Genomic DNA, 10,570 nt, shown 5'->3' with positions numbered 1-10,570 from the left:
GAAAAGGCATAGCACAATAATAGAAAGTGTGGCAGACCAAAGACCCCAAATAAAAGATGGCTGCAGGCCTGACAGTGCCTTATATTTTCTAGGGCATCCCCAGGGGCCGGATCCAACCACATCATGGGCCGGATCCAGCCCACGGGCCCTTGTGTGTGTCACCCCTGTTCTAGCCATAAACAAGTGCATAGGTTTTTTTTCTGCAAAAAGTTCCCGTAATTAATTATAAGTTTGGACATATTGTTCAAAATGTCGCAATAAAAATTGTGTAGCTAACCAAGAACCTTAGCAAGAAACTTTCCTCCTTTCGATAGGATGAGATAGTTGTCCCATCTTTTGGTCCCCGGCAAAGTATTTCATACTACGTTCAGCTCCTGTTCTCGGTCAGCAAAGATGGAGCTGACAGGAATCACTTCCTGCAGAAGTCACAACTTGTGTTTGGGTTGTAATGATAGCACCCTTTATAGGGAAAGGCCCTGAGATTTTATGCTGTTTAAAAAAAGGGAGACGGCCACTTTAGACATACCTATTAGTGAGGCCCCCATTCTTAGAACTGGTATTTATTTACCAAATTTACAAATTTGACTAATCTATCTCAGCAAAGGTGATGAATGAGAATTAGAACAAGAAATAAAACTAAAAAATGTGCAATATATATATTAAAAAAATTAATACACGCAGTCGACCTACAATGGAGCCCAAAATTTATGTTGTTAAGCGAGGCAGTCGGGTTTTGCCTTCTTTTACAACCTTTCTTCAGTTACTAAGTGAATCAGGGCAGTTGTTAATAACACGGCAGTTAAAGCGAGTTGGGATTTCCTGTTGACGTTGCTTGTCAGATCGTCGCAAAAGGGGATGACGCGACCCCGGGACACTGCGACCGTCATAAATACAAGTCAGTGGCCAAACGTCTGAATTTGCATCACAGGAGCACGGGGAGGCTGCAACCATCATTATTGTGAAAAATGGTAATAGGTCGCTTTTTCCAGTCTCATTGTAACTTCGAATGGTCCTTAAATGAACTGTTGTAAGTCGAGGACTACCTGTACATATTAGAAAGGGGAGGGAAGGAAACCACAGGAGGAGGAGGAGGATTTAAAATAACCGAAGGGATTTCCTCTAAAGGGCAAAAAGGGAACTTAAGTTGTATTTCTAAGGGAAGAGGTAGAGTTAACCCTTTCCTCTTAGCGAGGGGTGGGTTCCGGCTTTTGTTACTGGCGGTTCACTCAGGGACGTCCTTCGCGCTTGCACATGGGCGGTAACAAAAAACAAGACGGCAGCGCCTATGGCGCCACCGATAGAACCGGCTCAGGGGCGTGGCCAGCCAAGTTACTACCTACTCAAGCCGAACCGATCCAAACCGGTAGGAACCCACCTCTACTCTTAGCCCCATCTTAAATAACCAAAGTCTTGCAACACAAGAACTAGCCAGTCCACACAACGTGTGAGTTTCTTTAAGGGGTTTTCTATGGAATCGCGCAGCCTTTATCAACCGTAGCAACATTACCCTGTGTGGACTTCAACTCCCAGAATCCCCCAGCCAGCATGGATGGCGTTAACAGAATTTCACTAAAAGCCTGGACTCTCAAGTATAGCAAGAGGATTTAAACCAAAGAAAAAACTCAAAGCAGCAAGAATTGTGCTTTTTTCTTAAAACAACAACAACAAAGCAACAACAACGCCCTTTTTATGCAGTCATAAAGATCTGCGTGCCAACTGAAATTCTCTTTCCTCTTAAAGAGTCCAATGGGGTTTGGAACAAATAGTATATTTATTTTGCATTTTTCATACAAAAGCGCTAAAATTATTACAAAAATGTAAAAAGGAACCAAAGTAACAGAACTGTACAGTTAGATAGAGATATCAAATCAGGCATTAAAAGTTTACAGGTGGTGAACAGAATTCACTGCCGGCTGGATTTCCCATTTTCTGTGCTTTCCATTCTGAAAACAAATCAAGATTACAAGGTTAGTGAGTATCTTTGTCAATTATCTAAAAATAGGACAATGAGGCCGAGAGTCTCATCATTATACTTTCACTTTTAAACCTAAAAAAGAGATACAGCCTTAAAAATTATGCGTGGAGAGCAGGGTAGAATAAAAACACAGAAAACTTTGCAGTTCCCTTATAACCAATTTGCATCAATTACTTAATTCAGTTTACATTTGCAACTCTTGCTGAAGGTCAACTTATTTTATCTTGCTTTAGAATCAACTGAATTTTGGGGGATGGAAGTTTATTTCATCACATCCACAGCACAGGATCGAAGGAAGCCTAATGGGAAGCAAGGCCTGTATTATTCAAGGCTAGCCAGCTATTATAAACTTCCGTTTAACATAAATCTCCAAGATGGTTTATGTATTCTTCAATTACTTTAATTGCCGTTTAAGTTCAGGAATTCAGCCTGGGGATTTCTGTCGAGTTTAGGAAATTAAGTGTATTTTTAACACACTGCTTTTTATCAAACAAGCAATGTCCATTCAGACCTTTTCTTTGCAAGACGATATTTGCAAGAATTAAAACCTTTGAAACGTTTCAACACTTGAACAAAATGTTCGCCTTTTGGCTCTTTATTCATAATTCTTATTGTAAACGGCACATATATCATCATCATCTTTTAATGAACCCCATAATTCCTTGCGGGGTGGAGTTTGGGCAACTGAATGGAGCTAGCAGAGTGTTTTAGTGCCCGGATGCCCTTCCTGTTGCCAATGAGGAATTTTTGTTCAGCAGATATACAGTATATTCTCAGTGTGTCCAGAGAGAGAAATGTCTGCCTCTAGCTAGGACTGAACTCACAGCCTCCTGATTGTGAGGAGAGAGCTCCACCTCTAAGCACACCCACACGTCACTAACAGAATATTTTAATGCCGTGGGCAAAATGTTCAGATACGTTATCAACCAGAAATAAGCACACATCCTGTAGCAAGCCATGTGGAGATACAAACCCGTTCTCCTCTTTAAGATGTTGGTACAGTTCGGCTTTATTGTTGACAGAACTTAAGCGGCCAATAAACTCTTGATGTTTCCTAGAATTTGCAGCATTAATCCTGTTGCTCCAAAGAGACAGAAGGGATATTGGCCCTATAAAAGATAAAAATCCATGAAGAAAATCTAAGCACCCTCATTAATTTGCATTCTTAAATCTAATTTTCTTACTTGCACTCCAAAAGAACAATGCCTTTTCCTGTGTTCGTATTGTTATTTGCCTTACTTTTTGCAGTAAAATCTACAACTGCATCTCCAATTTGTTCATAATAATAATAATAATAATAATAATAATAATAATAATAATAATAATAATAATAATAATAATAATAATCTAGAATTCACATTATTTGTCATTTTCACACAAAGGAAAATCCAAGGCAAAGTGCAACGGGGAACTGGAGCACCAGTGTGTGAAGAGGGCGGGTTTAGTCTGGTTGTCGACCAGTAACACAAGTACAACTGCGTAGTTTGAGAAAACGTAATAATGGAAAACAAGGCAGAGAGGACAATTTTATCTCAGTTACTCCTCACCAGGCCTCTTTGCCATACGGAAGAAAAGGTGTTCTTTTAGGATGGGGCACTAATGAAATAATAAAATATATACTACCAAAACTGCCTCTGTATTTCAAAATGGCATAAATCAGAAGAATCTAGATGATAGATAGATAGATAGATAGATAGATAGATAGATAGATAGATAGATAGATAGATAGATAGATAGATAGACAGACAGACAGACAGACAGACAGACAGACAGACAGACAGACAGACAGACAGACAGTCTTTTTTTAGTTTGGTCAGCTAGGCAAATAAAAGTAATGGACCAGCAGAAAATATGGGGGAAAACTCAGGTTCAATCTCACCCCCCCCCCAGCTCTACCCCCCAGTTAAAGTGCAAAAGGCAAGGTTAACCTGAAACCCATGTGGCTGTCCCCAGTTTACATAACGGATCCTAGATAACGGGGTAATCCTGATGGGGTGGAACATAATCTAAAGTCGCAGGAAAGGGATGGGTTCTCTACTAGGGAGCAGAAAGACAGTGTAACTTGGAATCTTTGACATGCAGGAAAAGGGGAAGGTGAGTCTCTCCTAGCAGTTCACAAAGCTATGCAGGTTAAGTGCTTAACAGCGGTGGGTTTCACATTTTGTTACCATTGGTTCACCCCGCGCATGGGCGCATACGCCATTTCCTGACACCGAACTGAGAGAGCGCCATGATTTTAAGAAAATATACACAAAAGAATGCATAGGAAAGAACTTTCTAAAGTTTCTTTCCTTCTGGAGCTGTTTGGAAAGAGAAGGATGTGTGGCGAGCTTTGGTTTATGGCCTAGCTTGCCAGATTGAAAAGGGCTACCGAGAACTCAAAATATTAAGCTAATCGATTCATTCATATTACCCCGGATGTCTTTTTGGGATGGGAGATGAGAAGAGAAAATAAATTAAGAGAGGTTGAATTAGAAAGTTAAATGAGAGGGACTAGGAAATTGTCTCCAGCCCGTGGACAGGAAAGCTGTTTTTTTGTTCAAGTTATATTGTTATTATTTTAAAAATGGTTTGGTTTTTTTAAAAATGTGGGTTGTTTTTGTTTTCAACAAATGTAATCAGGCCACACCAGTTCCGCGGGGTCACAGCCAGTTTTAATGAAGAGGTAAATCTTTATACGATTTAAATTTATCTCACATTAGAACAGAAGAACTCTCTCCTAATTCTTTCTGGCATCATAAAAGAGGGGGGAAAAATTCCTGTCTGCTTGCTTGCTATGCAACAACAATCATTCACAAAAACATTTGCCAAGATTCATGAGTTATTTCTTCGCAAGGCAATCTGTCCCATATTTTGCACTCTGGCCCTCCAGGTGCAACACTTTTAAAATCTGTTCAATCTACAATGCAATCTACAAGGTGCTGGTTTATGCCTGGTTGAAATTAATACGATTAATGCCGTGGGGGGGATGAACTGACACCGAACAAGCCAATTCTTCGGGTTTTAATTCTCCTTACTTATACATAGAAATATGCCCTCCATCAGCCACTGGTTCACTTTTTGTGATAGCTTGACATGATTTGGATCATACCTTTATTTTTTTCCGGCCCTGGCAAGTCATCCATTGCAACAAGGGGCTTCTTGTTGGGGGGCTCCGGGGAATCGGGAGAATCTTTAATGACTTCTGCTTCTGCGAGTTCCTCTTTTTCACGATCTAATAAACCTTTTAACCTACAGAGACCAAGAGAAAATAACTCGGTCACACACACAAACACACCCTTCCAGCAGCCTCTGGCTACAAGTAGTCCAGCACAAAGGCTGCAAAGCAAGAAATCCAGCAGGGCAAGGGATTAAATCAATGAGTCCAGGAAGCGAAGGAACAAGGGAATTCATCTGGGAAGCAAGAAAGAATGCAAGGATTCCTGAAAATTATTTAGAAGGCCCATGTCTTCTGGAAATCTAGCATTCCCCTTTGGGCCAACGGAGGGGGCTGGGGGCAAATTAAGCTTTCCATTGTCCTGTGTGCCAATCCATCAATCCTAAGAAGCTCACCTTTCTGATTCCTGCCAGGATTTTTCCGATTCATAATCTTTCCCCGCTTTCTCAGATTTGTCTTCTTTCTCTTCTCTCTTCCTGCCTCGTTTCTTGCGCTCTTCTTCTTCGGGAGGTTTACTTCTGCAAGTCAGAAGACACTCCAAGACCCGCTGGTGTTTATCCGAGTTGGCGATGTGAGCCCTCACCAGGGTCTCCAGTTCATTCCACATGATCCTGTACTGTTCGTCCCTGGATGAGAACACAATGGAGGGATCCCAAGTAAACAACAACGGAACTCAAACATCAAATTTTACTTGCTTTTTTCCCTTTTTTTGGAGATTCAGGTAGTCCTCGAGCCCAAAATTTATTTTTCAGCCTATCCATCTCTTTCTCTCTCTCTCCCTCTCTCATCCATCTATCATCTACACTACAGTATCTATCATCTCTCTTCTCTCTATCTCTCTTTCATCCATCTATCATCTATCATCTATCTATCTATCTATCATCTATCTATCTATCTATCTATCTATCTATCTATCTATCTATCTATCTATCTATCAGCTGTCTGTCTATTATCTATCTACCCACCCACCCATACAATCATCTATCAGCTGTCTGTATACTTACTATCTATCTATCTATCTATCTATCTATCTATCATCTATCTATCTATCTATCTATCCTCTATCAGCTGTCTGTTTCTGTCTGTCTATCATCTATGTTTCTACCCATGCATCCATCCAATCATCTATTATCTACCTATCTATCTACTGTCTTTTCTGTCTGTCTGTATCTATCATCAATCTACCCATCCATCCATCCAATCATGTCTATTATCTCTCTCGCTATCTCTTTATCTCTCACAAGAGCCCAAAATTTCTATTGCTATGGTAGACAGCTGTGAAGTGAATTTTGCCCCATTTTACAACCTTGCTTGCCACAGTTGTTAAGTGGATCACTGCAATTGATACCACGGTTGTTAAGTGCATCTGGCTCCCCCACTGACTTTGCTTATCCGAAGGTCACAAAAGGGCCATTGCAACTGTCATAAATACACGCCCAGCGATCACTCTGGCTGCAAGTGTGAAAAAACGGACATAAGTCCCTTTTTTTTCAGAGCTGTTGCTAACTTTGAAGGGTCACTAAACAAACTGTTGTAAGTCAAGAACTAGCTGTATTTAAACTGCCTCTTCCAAGGTAGATTCAACTCTGTAGAGGAACGGAAGCTGCTCACTTTCTTAAAGCAAATTATATTACAGAAGCTTCTTTTGATATCTTAGCATAGTACAATGTAGCTAAATAAACAAAATTGTATGTTGGTGGTAGGAAGGGAACTTGTTCATCTCTGCGTCCAAAGTTCCATTTTAATGACACACTGAAAGAAAAGAAAGAAAATACACCCTTGCCTTTTAGGGCCCTTCCCTCTCGTTCCAACGGTGGATATCGGCAAGGGATCATTTTTCCTTTCCATTTCTACCAGACTGTAAATTGTCTTCTGACAGGTGAGCACATCTTCATCTGTCAGGGCTTCTTTGACAATGACGTTGGCTAATGGCACCACCTGGAAGATTCAAAAAAGAAAGAAAGAAATGAAGATTCGTTGTGAACTTCCTCAACAAACTACAATATAAACTGATAATTATATTTATTATTATATTACATTTATATAATTATAATTAATAGGATGATAAATAAGCTAATTTATAATTATATTAGCTTATTTATGATCCTATTAATTATATTAGCATACTTATAGCTATAAACAACGTTCATATTTTACTTGACAATAAGTTTAATTTACTGTAACAATAATCTTCCTCCATCAGGAGGGGGGGCTGTGGCTCCACCTGGGGACAGGGAGGAAGGAGCAATATCTAAAAGGCTCAGGTCACAAAAATAAAAGTATTTGAAATCTTTGTAATTGTTGATATACTAGAAAGTGACAAAGGAAAAATGATTGAACACATGGTTGATACAATGTAGAATAAGATTCTGTTTTTGCTTATCTTTTATACGTTGTTTTTAATATTGTAAAAATTGTGAGATTTGGAGGGATTTCTACCACTAGCTTGGGAGCTGCCAAAATTTTCTATGTACCCCTTTACCTTTTCCCATAAATGTTTAAAAACCAATAAAATTCTTTTAAAAAAATAATAATAATCTTCCTTTATCTAATTTCTATTTCTTATCTCTAACCATTGATGAAACTTATTCCACGTGAAATAATACTCTGTATCTCCGTTATCGTTTATTTTCAATGTCCATCTATCCCTCTCTGCACGACAGTGACGTGCGGTGAGGTTTATGACTGGTGAGGCACTGACACAGTGCTGAGTTTCAAATATTTTTAGACTTGTGGACTTCAACTCCCAGAATTCAGCCAGGCATGCTCAGTTCCAATTTAAAGCGACAGCATTTGTTTTTCTCCTTTGCTCCTTCTTTCTTTTTCTTTTTCTTCTCCTTCCCCTCCTTCCTCCCTCTCTCCCTTCCTCCCCCTCTCTCAAACACACACACACACAGAAGTTGGATTGGACTATCTCTCCTACCCCTTCCCTCTCTCACTCACTCTCAAACAACCCCCCCCCCACACAAAAGTTGGATTGGATATCTTTTCCAGTGGCTTGAAAGCAGCTCCTCTGCCATCCCCCCCCCCCATTCCCCTGCTGCCTTTCCCAAACACCTCCACCATTGCAAATGCAGCCTGCTGTCTGGGTGGGAAATGCCTGGAACACAATAAAGCCCACCCACCACCTCCTGCTGGCAGGCTGGGGTGAGAGGAGAGGCAGAGAAGCCGGAGGGGAGCCGATCTGAGCCTTCCAAAAGAAAGAGGCTGGGGGGAAGTGTGTGTACTACAGCATGGCTCTTTGCCTGGCTTCCTGCCTCCTCCTGTGGTCTCCTCAGTGCTCACTTGTGCTCTCCCTCCCCAAGTGTAGTTTGATTGCAGGCGGAGCTGCGTTGCCTTTTCAAACTTGTAATCAGTGAAGCTGGGCTAGATTTTTATATAGTTTTATCCAGCTCTGTGTGTGTGAGAGAGAAATGAATGGGGGCCTGGGGAGGAAGTCACTACACTTGGGGAGGGAGAGCACCAGTGAGGAGACCACAGGAGGAGGCAGGAAGCCAGGCAAAGAGCCATGCTGTAGCACACACACCGGCCCCACAACGTGGCTCTGCCTGCGATCAAACTACTCTTGGGGAGGGAGAGCACAAGCGAGCCAGGGTCCTTCCCTCCAGCCTTTGCCCAAAGCCCTGCACAGCACCAGGAGGATGAAGTTTGAATTCCTCCCCCTCCCTCCAACCCACACGTACCTTTTCCAGCTTTTTTTAACAGTTAAGCAGAGTCATCCACGTTGAGGCAGCAACTAGCTCAGCTTTTTCCTTTTACTTTTTTTTTCATGATGAGAGTGGTGAGGCTGTGCCTCACTTGCCTCACCTGACTGCACGTCACTGCTGCACGATCCAATATTTTCCAAATTATATTTTTATCTAATGAGGAGGGATTGCCCGATATACTTGAAGAGTTCCACCTTCAAGTGAGATTTGGACCTTTGTAAGTGAGACGTGCCCGATGGCTGGAAACTACCTACCGCCTGCATGTTGAAAATGGTGGTCTGTGAAATAATCATGGGCCAGTAACGGGTGTGTTTCTCCAGCTGGTCTTTGGCTCGTTCCAAAGGAACCTCAAGACTCTCATCGTTCTTGTACCTCGGCTCTAGGAAAGGAGCGAGCCTATTTTCTCTCATAAATTCCCCAAAATCCTACGTGGAAAATAAAATAAGAATCAGCCATCTTTCCAAGCGATAGTTAAAAGACCACGTCTGTTCTGGCCGCTGCATCTTTTTACATATTCAATTAATTTGGGTGGAAAGAGATGCTCATAGTGTTCAATGTAACAACGGACAGAAAAATTCCAACTTAAAAAAAAAAACCTCGTGCACCGTTTTCCAAAGCTGGGACATTCACACATTCTAGTGACATCGAATCTGTCATCACTGTGGATCAAGGATGGTTCATATCTCAAAGCCTGTTTCTATTAGGATTGGAGCTTAGAGTTTAACCTTTGTGTTCTGGCCCAGCTCCCCAAACATGACGAGCCTTCTGAAGTGAACTCAAAGATTCCTTTCTTAGGAGCTCTGGCAGCACCAGCAAAAAGTTTCTCTCTCACCGCAGGCTAACAAGTCTATCCGACAGGGAGATGAGTAGTTGTCTGCCACATCTATTCATCTCCGCCCCTGCCTTTTATCCCCAGAGCTAGAGGGAGCTTCACTAGCAGCGGTGGCTCTTCCGTCCCAAGGACCAGCCCATAGATTTCCACTGCTCTCCTCTCCTCTCTGCCTTCTGTGCATCCATGCGTCAGGCACTGGACCCAGCTGTTCCTCCTCTTCCTCATCAGCCACCTCCAGACCTGGGGGCTGTTGACTCTCCATTGGAGGCCTGACGGATGGCCCAGTGTCCACCCCCCACCCCTCTCTCTCACAGCTCCATTCCCTCTTTCCCCTCGCAGCTCCCAGGTTGCCCTGATGTTGACCCTGACTCCCACACCTCCTCCTGTGATTCAGCTGCCGGAGTGGCCGGTGGCCCACAGGCCACAAGAACTTTGTTTTTGATTTAAGCCAAACTCACGGTAATCCTGTAGTCGGTGACTCTGCCCCCACATCCTTCACTTATGGAAGGGGGATCCTCCAGAATGGATCGAGAAGTGCTTAACACATGCAGGAATATCTCCCCTCCGTGACTGCTCAGCATGTGACTGATTACTTTAGAGCCAGACTTGCGTGGTTGCTCCAACAACACAGAACGGCCTGTGGGAAAAGGAAAGTATTCACTCATCATTTCGCCTGATGATCTGTGCGGCCCCTAATCGTCCTTCTGGTTTATAATAAAGAAGAAATCCAAGAACAGACTTCTAGATACCAAGGAAGAGATTTTTCCTACAGTGGAAGAAACATTCAAGGGAAACCAAAAGCTGCAGGAGAGCAGGCATCAAACACTGGGGAACAACTATGAAACCCAGCTAGCCAAGGTTAAATTACAGAGAGGTGTAATTTGCTGGTTTTTGAGAAG

At 42.2% G+C, this 10,570-nt stretch overlaps 1 protein-coding gene across 2 annotated transcripts in view; it reads right to left on the bottom strand.

Moving 5' to 3' along the window:
• Nucleotides 1-1,752: 1,752 nt before the first annotated feature.
• INTS13 (integrator complex subunit 13) overlaps nucleotides 1,753-10,570 on the bottom strand; it is a 22,822-nt gene continuing 14,004 nt past the window's right edge. For both annotated transcript variants that reach the window (XM_081957539.1, XM_081957540.1), the window contains exons 11-17: nucleotides 10,130-10,308; nucleotides 9,094-9,264; nucleotides 6,916-7,070; nucleotides 5,528-5,758; nucleotides 5,067-5,206; nucleotides 2,949-3,084; nucleotides 1,753-1,943 (exon numbers count right to left, since the gene is read on the bottom strand). In XM_081957539.1, the coding sequence (XP_081813665.1) occupies nucleotides 1,904-1,943; nucleotides 2,949-3,084; nucleotides 5,067-5,206; nucleotides 5,528-5,758; nucleotides 6,916-7,070; nucleotides 9,094-9,264; nucleotides 10,130-10,308 (1,052 nt within the window). In that variant the 3' untranslated portion in view covers nucleotides 1,753-1,903. The remainder of the gene's footprint in view (nucleotides 1,944-2,948; nucleotides 3,085-5,066; nucleotides 5,207-5,527; nucleotides 5,759-6,915; nucleotides 7,071-9,093; nucleotides 9,265-10,129; nucleotides 10,309-10,570) is intronic.

The sequence above is a fragment of the Natrix helvetica genome (genome assembly GCF_964273705.1).
Source record: "Natrix helvetica genome assembly, chromosome: 6".
Classification (NCBI taxonomy): Eukaryota; Metazoa; Chordata; class Lepidosauria; order Squamata; family Natricidae; genus Natrix; species Natrix helvetica.
This window is presented reverse-complemented; position numbering and strand designations above follow the sequence as displayed.